Source organism: Oncorhynchus kisutch, linkage group LG11, assembly GCF_002021735.2.
Source record: "Oncorhynchus kisutch isolate 150728-3 linkage group LG11, Okis_V2, whole genome shotgun sequence".
NCBI classification, from domain to species: domain Eukaryota; kingdom Metazoa; phylum Chordata; class Actinopteri; order Salmoniformes; family Salmonidae; genus Oncorhynchus; species Oncorhynchus kisutch.
The window spans coordinates 62,323,961-62,338,322 of NC_034184.2; the positions used below are offsets into that span (position 1 = coordinate 62,323,961).

A 14,362-nucleotide genomic window follows, 5' to 3' on the forward strand; every position below is an offset into this window, starting at 1 on the left:
GGGTGGGCTATTTATAGATGGGCCATGTACACGTGCAATGATCTGTAAGCTGCTGACAGCTGATGCTTCAAGTTAGTGAGGGAGATATGAGTCTCCAGCTTCAGATGATTTTTGCAATTCGTTCCAGTCATTGGCAGCAGAGAACTGGAAGGAAAGGCAGCCAAAGGAGGAGTTGGCTTCGGGGGTGACCAGTGACAAAACAGATGACACTGTGATAGACTGCATCCAATTCGTTGAGTAGAGTGTTGGAGGCTATTTTGTAAATGACATCGTCAAAGTCAAGGATCAGTAGGATAGTCAGTTTTACTAGGGTATGTTTGGCAGCATGAGTGAAGGATGCTTTGTTGCGAAATAGGAAGCCAATTTTAGATTTAATTATGGATCGGAGATGCTTAATGTGAGTCTGGAAGGAGCGTTTACAGTCTAACCAGACACCTAGGTATTTGTAGTTGTCCACATATTCTAAGTCAGAACCGTCCAGAGTAGTGATGCTAAACGGGTGGGCAGGTGCGGGCAGCCATCGTTGAAGAGAATGCATTTAGTTTTACTTGCATTTAGGAGCAGTTGGAGGCCACGTGCCTTTCTAAAATGATATGTTTTACTCTGGTGAATTTATATTTCTTTGTTACTACTGGTATGTAATTGGAATTTGTGCCCTAGTTGCAGGTGGAAATGTTACATGGAGAACCTTTAACTGGCCAGGGTGGGTATTATGGAGAAGGTTGATCACATAGTATGGTTAAATGAAGGCACCGTACCATTTTATGGATCAAATATGAACCAACTGGATTCACTTTAGACCAGGGGTGTCAAACTCATTTCCATGGAGGACTAGTGCCTGCAGGTTTTTCCTTTTCAATGAAGACAGACATCCAGGTGAGTATATAATATATATAATCATGACTAATTAGTGACCTTATTTCAAATCAATCAAGTACAAGGGAGGAGCGAAAACCTGCAGACACATGGCCCTCCGTGGAATGAGTTTGACACGTGCTTTAGACTTTCCTAACATTACTTGTATGGGTGATAACCATGAAACCAGTTTTAAACATGTCTGTAGCAAAGGCCTATGTCTAGTTTTGGCAAAGGGTCTCATTTTAAATACATTTAAAATTGTCGCCAGAATTTTGTTCATTTTCATCCCAAATTCTCATTGCTAAAATGCTTCAAGATTAAATTCTTAAATTCAAGATAAAATGTTATTATTGACAATGAAAGAAGTGGGAATGTTGCAACATTTAATATAGCATAGCTTAACTAATTGTATTTTTGTGATGTTAATATTGGGTCGCAACTGAGACAAGCTGGTTCAATTTGGGTACCGAGGCAAAACCAGCTGAGAACCACTGCACTACAGATCCTGGTTCGATACAAGGCTGTGTCGCAGCTGGCCGCAACCGGGAGACCCAATTGGCCCAGCGTCGTCCGGGTTAGGGGATGGTTTTGCCGGCCAAGTTGTCCTTGTTCTATCGCGCTCTAGCGACTCCTGTGGCGGGCCGGGCGCAATGCACACTGACATGGTCACCAGGTGTACAGTGTTTCCTCCAACACATTGGTGCGGCTGGCCTCTGGGTTAAGCGAACATTTTGTCAAGAAGCAGTGCGGCTTGGTGGAGTCGTGTTTCAGAGGACGCACAGCTCACGACCGTCGTCTCTCCCGAGTCCGTACGGGAGTTGAGGCGATGGGACAAGACAGTAACTAACAATTCGATATCACAAAATTGGGGAGAAAGAGGTAAAAAATGCCATCAGAGTGAGGTTCTTCTTATCAAAACATTGGATTGATGGCAGCATTCGTGCGAAACTGAAAGCGCAAACCACTGCTTTTAACCAGGGCAAGGTGACCGGAAACATGACCGAATACAAACCAGTGTAGATATTCCCTCCGCAAGGCAATCAAATAAGCTAAGCTTCAGTATAGAGACAAAGTAGAGTCGCAATTCAATGGCTCAGACACAAGAGGTATGTGACAGGGTCTACAGTCAATCACGGATTACAAAAAGAAAACCAGCCCCGCCGCGGACCAGCATGTCTTGCTCCTAGACAGACTAAATAACTTCTTTGCTTGCTTTGAGGACAATACAGTGCCACTGACACGGCCCGCTACCAAAAACCTGCGGACTCTCCTTCACTGCAACCGACGTGAGTAAAGCATTTAAATGTTTCAACCATCGCAAGGCTGCAGGCCCAGCCGCGTCCTCAGAGCATGCGCAGACCAGCTGGCTGGTGTGTTTACAGACATATTCAATCAATCCTTATCCCAGTCTGCTGTTACCACATGCGTCAAGAGGGCCACCATTGTTCCTGTTCCCAAGAAAGCTAAGGTAACTGAGCTAAATGACTACCGCCCCGTAGCACTCACTTCCGTCATCATGAAGTGCTTTGAGAGACTAGTCAAGGACCATATCCAACCTACCTGACAGACTAGACCCACTCCAATTTGCTTACCGCCCCAATAGGTCCACAGACGACGCAATCGCAACCACACTGCCCTAACCCATCTGGACAAGAGGAATACCCATGTGAGAATGCTGTTCATCAACTACAGCTCAGCATTTAACACCATAGTACCCTCCAAACTCGTCATTAAGCTCGAGACCCTGGGTCTCGACCCTGCCCTGTGCAACTGGGTACTGGACTTCCTGACGGGCCGCCCCCAGGTAGTGAGGGTAGGTAACAACATCTCCACCCCGCTGATCCTCAACACTGGGGCCCCACAAGGGTGCGTTCTGAGCCCTCTCCTGTACTCCCTGTTCACCCACGGCCATGCACGCCTCCAACTCAATCATCAAGTTTGCGGACGACACTACAGTGGTAGGCTTGATTACCAACGACAACGAGACGGCCGACAGGGAGGAGGTGAGGGCCCTCAGAGTGTGGTGTCAGGAAAATAACCTCACACTCCTCACGTGCCAACAAAACAAAGGAGATGATTGTGGACTTCAGGAAACAGCAGAGGGAGCACCCCCCTATCCACATCGACGGGACAGTCGTGGAGAGGGTAGTAAGTTAAGTTCCTTGGCGTACACATCACGGACAAACTGAATTGGTCCACCCACACAGACAGCGGCTGAAGAAATATGGCTTGTCACCAAAAGCACACAAACTTTTACAGATGCACAATCGAGAGCATCCTGTCGGGCTGTATCACTGCCTGGTACGGCAACTGCTCCGCCCACAACCGTAAGGCTCTCCAGAGGGTATTGAGGTCTGCACAACACATCACCGGGGGCAAACTACCTGCCCTCCAGGACACCTACACCACCCGATGTCACAGGAAGGCAAAAAGATCATCAAGGACAACAACCACCCGAGCCACTGTCTGTTCACCCCGCTATCATCCAGAAGGCAAGGTCAATACAGGTGCATGGGACCGAGAGACGCTGTTTTTCAATCAAGGCCATCAGACAGTTAAACAGCCACCACTAACATTGAGTGGCTGCTGCCAACATACGGACTCAACTCCAGCCACTTTAATAATGGAAATTGATGTAAAAAATGTATCACTAGCCACTTAATATAATGTTTACATACCTGACATTACTCATCTCATATGTATATACTGTACTCGATACCATCTACTGTATCTTGCCTATGCCGTTCTGTATCATCACTCATTCATATATCTTTATGTACATATTCTTTATCCCTTTACACCATGTGTATGTGACAAATAAAATTTGATTTGAAACATGAGGAAATTGAGAAAAATTATAAATTGCTAAAATGTCAATGTCAGACCCATATACAGTTTGCCTTCAGAAAGTATTCATACCCCTCGACTTATTCCACATTTTGTCGCGTTAGACCCCCCCCCACACACACAATAAGTCACGATGACAAAGTGAAAACATGTTTTTAGAGATTTTGTCAGATAAAATGAAATACAGAAATCTATTTTTTTTACATAACTATTCACACCCGAGGGAATACATGTTAGAATCACCTTTGGCAGCGATTACAGCTTTGAGTCATCCTCGGTAAGTCTCAAAGAACTTTTCACACCTGGATTATACAATAAGCTCTCAAGTTGCTTGTTGATCATTACCAGACAGCCATTTTCATGTTGAGGAAACATGGCACCATCCTTACGGTGAAACATGGTGGCAGCATCACACTATGGGTATGTTTTTCAGCAGAAGGGACTGGGAGACTAGTCAGGATCGAGGGAAAGATGAATGGGGCAAAGTACAGAGAGATCCTTGATGAACCTGCTAGAGCACTCAGGACCTCAGACTGGGGCAAAGGTTCACCTTCCAACAGGAAAATGACCCTAAGCACACAGCCAAGACAACGCAGGAGTGGCTTCAGGACAAGTCTCTGAATGTCCTTGAGTAGCCCAGCCAGAGCTTGGACTTGAAACCTATCTAACATCTCTGGAGAGACCTGAAAACAGCTGTGCAGCGACGCTCCCCATCCAACCTGACAGAGCTTGAGAGGATCTGGAGAGAAGAATGGGAGAAACTGCCCAAATACAGGTGTACCAAGCTTGTAGCATCATACTCAAGAAGGATCGAGGCTGTAATCACTGCCGAAAGACCTTCAACAAAATACTGAGTAAAGGGTCTGAATACTTATGTAAATGTCATATTTCAGTTTTCACTTTGTCATTATGGGGTATTGTGTGTGGAGATTGATGAGGGGAAAAAAGTAATACATTTTAGAATAAGGCTGTAACAAAATGTGGAGAAAGTCGAGGGGTGTAAATACTTTCCCGAATGCACTGTATGTGTGGGGTACAGAGATGAGGTAGTCATTAAAACATTGCATACAGAGTGAGTCCATGCAACGTATGGTAGTTACGCACATTTTTACAACTGAAATGATTTTGGCTTGCCATTACAAAGGGGTTGAATACTTATCGCAAGACATTTCAGCTTTTTGTTTTTAATACATTTATTTTAAAAAATCCACTTTGACATTATGGGGTATTGTGTGTAAGTCAGTGACAAAAAAATCTCAATTGAACCCATTTTAAATTCAGGCGGTAACAAAATGCGGAAAAAGTCAAGGGGTGGGAAAACTTTCTGAAGGCACTATAAACTGCCTTTAAAGCAGTCAGACATATTCCCTTCAACATAATGTCCCTTTATGAGGGAGTTATGTGCTTTAGTTACAGTCCCACCAACCTGAATGAGGTAATCTGCGATGAACTCTGGCTTCAGACATTTCACTCCCTGGGACATGGCTTCTGGCACATCCACCCGGAAGTCTCCTGGCTTCAACCGACTGAATTCTGCAAACAGGTGCGTGGTTCCCTTGTACAGAGATGGAGAGGGACTGGGGAGAACCTGGAGAGAGGGTTAGGGAGAAGAGAGAAAGAGGGTGGATGGCGTAATATCCAGAGGTGTACACGTTGTCAATATCAACAAAGTATGGAGGAGATGGGCAGTCAGACAGATAAGTTTATATCATAAGCTTTCTCCATACTAAGGAACAGTAAGTGAAGACTGAGGTGCAGTATGACAGAGTAAAGGCCCACTAAGTCTGTATTAAAACATTTTTATATGGGCGCGTCTTGCTTATGACACCGTTCACGTCAATTGCGAAATACAGTCCTGCCGCAATCAATTATTTATTCAGAACAGGATTGAGTCGAGTCTTTCTACATGTGAAAATATAAATTGTTATCTGGAACACTGCCAAAGCTCTTAGACTTACCCAGAAACGCTTATAGCTGTAATCGCTGCCAAAGGTGATTCTAACATGTATTGACTCATGGGTGTGAATGCTTACGGAAATTTGACATTTCATTTTCAATCAAATTTGCTAAAATTTCAAAAAACATTCACTTTGTCATTATGGGGTTGTGTGTAGATGGCAAAAAAAACCACACAAAAAATAATATTTGAATCCATTTTGAATTCAGGATGTAACAAAATGTAGAATAAGTCAACAGGTATGAATACTGAAGATCAGTCTCCAGCTTATATCTCAAAACTTTCGTCAATGTATATGATAGGCTAAATTAATGTAGCCTTATCCTATAACACAGACTCGTTTTTGATTTCCTACAGAAAGGATTTGAATCTAAGGCAAGGTTTTTATACGTTTTTTTGAAAAGGGGAAATGTGATTTGCTTAAGTGTCTGAGATGGGTTTGCAAGGCGAGGCACATTTTAGGTGGGTGGGTGTGCGTGAATGAGCTACTAATTCTCTATGTCCATCCATAAAGTTTCCCAAGCCTAGCCTATATGGACTTCATCCTTTAAAATCAAATACAGTGGGGCAAAAAAGTATTTAGTCAGCCACCAATTGTGCAAGTTCTCCCACTTAAAAAAAGTAGAAAAATCCAGAAAATTACATTGTAGGATTTTTAATGAATTTATTTGCAAATGGTGGAAAATAAGTATTTGGTCACATACAAAACAAGATTTCTGGCTCTCACAGGCCTCTTCTCAGAGGCTCCTCTGTCCTCCACTCGTTACCTGTATTAATGGCACCTGTTTGAACTTTTATATCAGTATAAAAGACCTGTCCACAACCTCAAACAGTCACACTCCAAACTCCACTATGGCCAAGACCAAAGAGCTGTCAAAGGACACCAGCAACAAAATTGTAGACCTGCACCAGGCTGGGAAGACTGACTCTGCAATAGGTAAGCAGCTTGGTTTGAAGAAATCAACTGTGGGAGCAATTATTAGGAAATGGAAGACATACAAGACCACTGATAATCTCCCTCGATCTGGGGCTCCACGCAAGATCTCACCCCGTGGGGTCAAAATGATCACAAGAACGGTGAGCAAAAATCCCAGAACCACACGGGGGGACCTAGTGAATGACCTGCAGAGAGCTGGGACCAAAGTAACAAAGCCTACCATCAGTAACACACTACGCCGCCAGGGACTCAAATCCTGCAGTGCCAGACGTGTCCCCCTGCTTAAGCCAGTACATGTCCAGGCCCGTCTGAAGTTTTCTAGAGAGCATTTGGATGATCCAGAAGAAGATTGAGAGAATGTCATATGGTCAGATGAAACCAAAATATAACTTTTTGGTAAAAACTCAACTCGTCGTGTTTGGAGGACAAAGAATGCTGAGTTGCATTCAAAGAACACCATACCTACTGTGAAGCATGGGGGTGGAAAAATCATGCTTTGTGGCTGTTTTTCTGCAAAGGGACCAGGACGACTGATCCGTGTAAAGGAAAGAATGAATGGGGCCATGTATCGTGAGATTTGGAGTGAAAACCTCCTTCCATCAGCAAGGGCATTGAAGATGAAACGTGGCTGGGTCTTTCAGCATGACAATGATCCCAAACACACCGCCCAGGCAACGAAGGAGTGGCTTCGTAAGAAGCATTTCAAGGTCCTGGAGTGGCCTAGCCAGTCTCCAGATCTCAACCTCATAGAAAATCTTTGGAGGGAGTTGAAAGTCCGTGTTGCCCAGCAACAGCCCCAAAACATCACTGCTCTAGAGGAGATCTGCATGGAGGAATGGGCCAAAATACCAGCAACCGTGTGTAAAAACCTTGTGAAGACTTACAGAAAACATTTGACCTCTGTCATTGCCAACAAAGGGTATATAACAAAGTATTGAGATAAACTTTTGTTATTGACCAAATACTTATTTTCCACCATAATTTGCAAATAAATTCATAAAAAATTCTACAATGTGATTTTCTGGATTTTTTTTCTCCACATTTTGTCAGTCATAGTTGAAGTCACCATCTTTTTAAGTGGGAGAACTTGCACAATTGGTGGCTGACTAAATACTTTTTTGCCCCACTGTAGACAGAAAACTGTAGGCAGCAAGCATCATGTTGGTCAGCATGTGTGTGAGGAATGACGACAGGTGCCAGTTTTCGGTTTCCTCGCTTATTAAATGGGGTGCAACTGAATTAAATGGAGCCACGGTCCTTTTCTGATTCATCCTATCCTAATGAGGTCCTAAGAAATGCTTCTCTGTGACATGACAGGATTAAATGTAAATGAGTTTCTAGCCCAAGAGAGGGTATCTTCTTGCTCCCACTGCTCTTGTCACCGCGAATCTCATAACGTTTGAAAATCAAAGTTGATCAAATGTTTTTATGCTGTCATCGGGTAGAACTTCATATAAAAAAAACTACAGAAATGCGCAGTTTTCACATATGTTGACACTGGAGAAAACAATGTTGGAGATGTTGACACTGGAGAAAATGACAATGAGAATGAAAAGTAGAGTTGCCCTTTAAGAGCATTGTTGGTACCTTTGCTCCACCAGACTGCAGTAGTCGTCTGAACCCTGACTCTCTGGTCTGGTCGATGTTTAGCATGACGGTCCAACCGCTGAAGGCTCCCTCCAGGTTGTTCTGGTCCTGCAGGTTCCTCCTCCAGCGCATGGCAGCCAATGCCAGCCTCTTCTGATGGGAGCTGATGGAGGGTAGGGCATCCAGGATGGAGCTACTGCCCCACTCGTACGCATCCTCCTGGAACACACAGTATGTACACCCTCTCCATTAAATTCAAGAAGAATAAACAAGATGTCTTTTTTAATTGAGCTGCCCCTTCTTGGATAGGTCTCTCTTGCGAAAGATATCTTCTGACCTCATTGGGACTTCCTGGTTAAATAAAGATTAAATCCAAAAAGATGGCGCTATGAGTCTGTGGAGGCATGTTGTGGTGGTCTGATGCAGATCCTGACCTGGATAAAGTGTCCCACGGAGCGACAGGCCTCCAGGTAGGAACGGTGCAGGATCCACTTCCCGGAGGCCATGGCTGCCAGGTACTTCTCATTCCTCAGGGGGCTCCCCACGATGATGTGGGAACAGCTGGGGTCAAAGCACTGTTTGTCCAGCACCACGCCCCCTACAGGAACACAGACATGTTGAGTCAGACAAGGAGACAGACAAATGCAATAGGGGGACTAACAAACAGGACGACAGACCGTCTCAGAAGAGAAACAAACAAGATGTTTTAAGACCACTGTAAATAAATGGGGTGAGTACCCAATGCAGCCTTTTCCCTATATGGTGCACTAGTTTGAACCAGAACCCTATGGGCCCTGGTTAAAATGGTACACTATACATTAGGGTGTCAATTTGACACGCAACCAACGAGTTGAGGCTACTTTAGATTTCGGTCATTAAGCAGACGCTCTTATCCAGAGCAACTTACAGTAGTGGGGGTACATACATTTTTATACTGGTCCCCCGGGGCGAAATCGAACCCACAACCATGGTGTTGAAAGTGCCATGCTCTACCAACTGAGCCACACGGGAGCACATATGTACCAAAGAGACAGTAAAGATGGCATCTAGTTAGTTAGGTGGTCAGGGAGGAAGACTGAGACTCACCCAGCTCCTCTATGAGGGCGCTGTAGTCTATCCTCTCCTGGGGGTTGAGGGAGGAGAGCTGGAACCGAGGAGGCTCCTTCTCCGCCTCACTCTCCTCATCCATCTGTTGACAGCACAGCCTTTTTAGAATCACAGTACACTACCGTGCCGCTAAGTAACGATTCACATCTAAACATTTACTTATAATATCACCTTACAAGAGGGAGGGAGGGTGAGTGTGGTTACCTGTGGCTCTGGGGGCACGGGGGGGTTGGCGAGGGGGAAGGCGATGCTAGGGGCTTTAGGTGTGAGGAGGTCAGGCTCCTCGCCTGGCACAGTCATCACCCTCTCACCCATCTGCTGGTCAATCACGTCACACTCCACTGAATAGGAGGGAGAACATTTCAAAGGTAAATATTTGGCAAAACCATAGTAAGAATCTGTTGCTGCAGGTGCATTGGCATATATATAACAAGATTGAAAAACTGAATTTCCGAAGTCTATTGCACTCTTTAAATCCTTTGAAACTTATGCAACACTTGAGTGTGATTGAAGACAGGGGACTACTTTTTTAATCTCCCTCTCACCCATTTCCACCATTTCAGAGTCGGTCATGGAGACCCGGAGTGTGTTTCCGGCATTGTCAGAGTGGGATAGGGGTGCTGCTAGAGGTACAGCCAGGGACTCAGAGTGCTGGGAGGGGCTGCCAGGCCATTGCAGGTTGTCAGCCAGCTTGGCCCTCTCCTCCCGGGCCGTTGGGTCATCCCACACGATCTGTTCACTCTGAGACGGCTCTGTGTTCAGGTCCATTGCTGCCTGACGAGACATCCTAAATAACACCAAAGGAGGGAGACCGAGAGAGTTAGCCCCTTTTCACACTGTCAAGACACAGATGTACATGTCTTATTTAAATGGCAAACAAAGACATTTACATGAATAAACATCCAATGAAATTAAAGCACAAATTCAACTCAGTCTCAAGTAAAATCTAAACCTATGCAGTGCAGAGGATTTTGAAAACCAAAATGTCTGGACACAGATCTGGTCAATGGCATAGGGAAACTGAATAGTGAAGGTTAATGGAAGATTATTTTGACGTCTCGCAGCCCCCTGGTCTGTCGGTGTCTCATACCGCAGTGCTTCCAGAGTGCGCCGGACGTTTGCGTTGCGGCCAGGGGTATGGGGATGAGAGTCAGTCCCCCCGGAGCCCAGGCGGGCTGAAGAGCGCCTGCTGGTGGTCTTCTTGGTGGCTGACATGATCTCCTGCAGCTGCCTCTGGAGCTTCTCCCTCATCTCCAGGGTCTCTGACAGGTCTGGAAGACAGAGACGGTCAGAGGATGAGGGGAATGAAAGAAAGTGAAGTGTGTATGTATGTGTGTGTTTTGGGGACCTGCACTCACAGGATATTCAGTTGACTCCTGATAAGTGCAAACATCACTTTTTAATCAGTCAACAGCCTCATTCTGTATGAACCAGGAAGGTCCATAAGTGCAAACTCTTGCTTAGACCACAGGTTAAAGCTTTAGAACTTGCAAGCTGTTAGCTTTTCCCAATGGAAAATATGTCACAAGGAGGACCTGAGCCCCAGGACCATGCCTCAGGACTACCTGGCATGATGGCTCCTTGCTGTCCCCAGTCCACCTGGCCGTGCTGCTGCTCCAGTTTCAACTGTTCTGCCTGCGGCTATGGAACCCTGACCTGTCCCAGACCTGCTGTTTTCAACTCTCTAGAGACAACGGGAGCGGTAGAGATACTCTTAATGATCGGCTATGAAAAGCCAACTGACATTTACTCCTGAGGTGCTGACTTGTTGTACCCTCGACAACTACTGTGATTATTATTATTTGACCATGCTGGTCATTTATGAACATTTGAACATCTTGGCCATGTTCTGTTATAATCTCCACCCGGCACAGAGAGAAGAAAACTGGCCATCCCTCATAGCCTGGTTCCTCTAGGTTTCTTCCTAGGTTCTGGCCTTTCTAGGGAGTTTTTCCTAGCCACCGTGCTTCTACACCTGCATTGCTTGCCGTTTGGGGTTTTAGGCTGCATTTCTGTACAGCACTTTGAGATATCAGCTGACGTAAGAAGGGCTAAATAAATACATTTGATTTGACAATTAGCCATCTTGGTACTATAATAAAAAATAAAAAAATTACTACTGAAAGTAGACTTGGTTGTTCATGGTCAGACGTAATCAAAAACGTTTCAATAAAAGAACCCTTAACAAAAGTGAAACGGCACAATCTGCTAGTCAAAGTAACTAAACCTCATGTTGAAACTACTAGTCAAATAGAACAGTTTAGCGAGCCTAGTATCTGGCAGTTGCAGAAAGGGTTCAAATTCTCAGAGGATCTCTTTTATGTACTTTGAAATGTAGAAGTTACTTACTGTGTTGGTGTGTTGAGAAGGGAAGCGCAGCCAGCACCTGGAAGATTAATGAGGAGCTGCTTCTATCGCCAGCCTCGTAGACAAACACACTGCTAATATTCATACTACATAGTCCTGTACATTTAAATGTTCGTTTTATATGCATCATTATATGCTGTACTTCAACGCATGCGTAATTTACTTGAGGACCAGCAGTAGTTTTTTTCCAACAAAAAACTAAAAGTTTGTCACAAGGGGTCTTGAACCCGCACTTCACTAAGATTCCATTTATACCAACTTAATGGAGGATGGCAAATGACAGTGATAGCAGAGATAGAAGAGGAAGTGAGTCCCACTCATTTTTCCTGGTTCATATAGTCAACGAACTAAGCAGACCAGACACAGCTAGCTACCCCTTAAGCAGATTGGTACTGGGATAATTTTAAAACGGCCGGAGTACGACATTAATTTATCCACCATCTTTTGACAGTAATGGAGGGTAAATTAGAGCTATTTGACAAAGACCACGAGACACTTATTCTACTTAACAATAAACGAATATAAAAGTTACATTTTGTATAATTGTCCGCCATCCTTTTCTTTAAAAGCACATGGACGTGTGTGAAACGGTTAGGCAAAAACAAGGAATTTTGTTCAATAGCTGTTTTCTAAAAGGTTTATACTGGTGGTCTCAGCAAGAGTTCATTAGTCTGGACCCGGAACGTTTCAATTCAAAGCACTTGAGCTACGGCACAGAAGGGCAGACCAGTGGATCATCAGTGTATAAGAGCCCCACCTTTCTTCTCTGCATTGTCCCGGCCCTGCTCTTGATCAGTCTCTCCACTGACGTGATGGGAGGTTGCGGCGTCTTCTACGGCATTATCTTCAGGCTGAGGGGGACAAGGTTATGATGTGAAGCTTTGAACTGACAGCCTCCCTGCACTATTTTCCAGACACTCAAACCATTGAACAAATACAGGGGCCTTAAGTATCAAGCATCTCAAAGTAGTAGTGCTGATTTAGGATCAGTTTAGCCTTTTAGAACACAATGAATAAGCTTTTTTAGGGGGGTACATTTTACCCCTTTTTCGTGATATCCAATTGGTAGTTACAGCCTTGTCCCATCACTCCTGTACGGACTCGGGAGAGGCGAAGGTCGCGAGCCATGCGTCCTCTGAAACACATGGAGTGGGTGCTTGATCCTAAATCAGCACTCCTACGCAAAGATGCTCAATACATACAGCCCCATATCTAGAGTGAGCGGTTTCTGTAAGGAATGTACCCTGTTCTCTTGGGCCTCAGTGAGGTCTCTGAGTTTTGTGGTGCGGGTGGCAGGGGGTGACCTCTGGCTACTGTCAGGAGGCACCTGGCTGAGGTTCAGGCTCATCTTGGGATTGTAGGTGAACGGGTAGAGAGACTCCGACACGTGACTCTGATCCTCAGCACACTGGAGACAGACAACATCAACGAGTCAGTACTGAGCGCACACGCACACAGAAAACCACACAGACAGCAACACTTTTGTGACTGTTACATCTGATATAAGAATGGAGCGTGCCTGTCGTATACTTCATGCAAGTACATTTGCTTTTATGTGTGTAATGAAAACCTTCCGTACCGCCTGAAGCCAGTGCTGGGACACAACATGCACCCCTCTCTCCTTCACAGCCCTGTACTCCCGCGTGTTGTCCCCCACACGACCCTGGTAGATGTAGTGCGTCACGGTGTCGTCACACGACCACCTGGACCCCACACACACACACACACACACACACACAGAGTATTGGATCATAGAGGGAAATGCATCATTAATGGCAAGTGTTGTGACTGGCATTACTAACATTGTAGACATAGTTGCAAGCATGTTGAGAGGAGTACCTGAAGTCAGCTCCCAATGAGGCAGCGATGCCGTTGAGCTCCTGCTGCTTCTTGCTCAGTTTCTTACTCACACAGATCACCACACCAGTCAGGGCAGCAGCCTCCTCCTCCACCTAAAAGCAAACAAACATCACACAGGCATTTAAGAAATTGTGTACATCAAACCATTGATATCTCAATGTGCTGTACAGAAACCCAGCCTAAAACCCCAAAAAGCAAGCAATGCAGGTGTAGAAGCACGGTAGCTAGGAAAAACTCCCTAGAAAGTCCAGAACCTAGGACGAAGCCTAGAGAGGAACCAGGCTATGTGGGGTGGCCAGTCCTCTTCTGGCTGTGCCGGGTGGAGATTATAACAGAACATGGCCAAGATGTTCAAATGTTCATAAATTACCAGCATGGTCAAATAATAATAATCAACAGTAGTTGTCGAGGGTACAACAAGTCAGCACCTCAGGAGTAAATGTCAGTTATATGGGCTTGTGAGTGTATGAACTTGGCTGTGAAGGCTGTAGGGTGTGTTCTGTACCGCTCTGTGTGTCTCCTTGCTGAGGTGGGGGCTGGCTGAGAGGGCCTGGAGGTCAGGGTCGTGGCTGCGGGTGCTGTTGGCCAGGGCCACCTTCAGGTTCCTCCCGATGACCTCGGACAGCGGGGTCACGACCTTCTGACTCTGCTGTGACCTGCCCCCTGGTGTGTCCAACGCTGCTAACGCAGCCTGGAATATCATACAAGTACATAGTTTCAAGATGTGTTATGACAATTTATAAACTGAGCACTGAATTCTGATTGGCTGACAGCCGTGGTACATCAGACCGTATACCACGTATTTTTTACTGCCCTAATTACGTTGGTAACTAGTTTATCAT

The 14,362-nt window shown here is 45.3% G+C and overlaps 1 protein-coding gene across 1 annotated transcript in view; it reads right to left on the reverse strand.

The window, feature by feature from the left end:
* Positions 1–14,362, reverse strand: part of topbp1 (DNA topoisomerase II binding protein 1) — a 32,329-nt gene that overhangs the window by 870 nt on the left and 17,097 nt on the right. Inside the window, exons 15-26 of the mRNA XM_020494691.2 lie at positions 14,026–14,211; positions 13,500–13,612; positions 13,240–13,363; positions 12,904–13,068; positions 12,418–12,511; positions 10,384–10,564; positions 9,839–10,080; positions 9,498–9,634; positions 9,273–9,375; positions 8,621–8,784; positions 8,187–8,405; positions 5,132–5,293 (exon numbers count right to left, since the gene is read on the reverse strand). Of these exons, the coding sequence (XP_020350280.1) occupies positions 5,132–5,293; positions 8,187–8,405; positions 8,621–8,784; positions 9,273–9,375; positions 9,498–9,634; positions 9,839–10,080; positions 10,384–10,564; positions 12,418–12,511; positions 12,904–13,068; positions 13,240–13,363; positions 13,500–13,612; positions 14,026–14,211 (1,890 nt within the window). The remainder of the gene's footprint in view (positions 1–5,131; positions 5,294–8,186; positions 8,406–8,620; positions 8,785–9,272; positions 9,376–9,497; positions 9,635–9,838; positions 10,081–10,383; positions 10,565–12,417; positions 12,512–12,903; positions 13,069–13,239; positions 13,364–13,499; positions 13,613–14,025; positions 14,212–14,362) is intronic.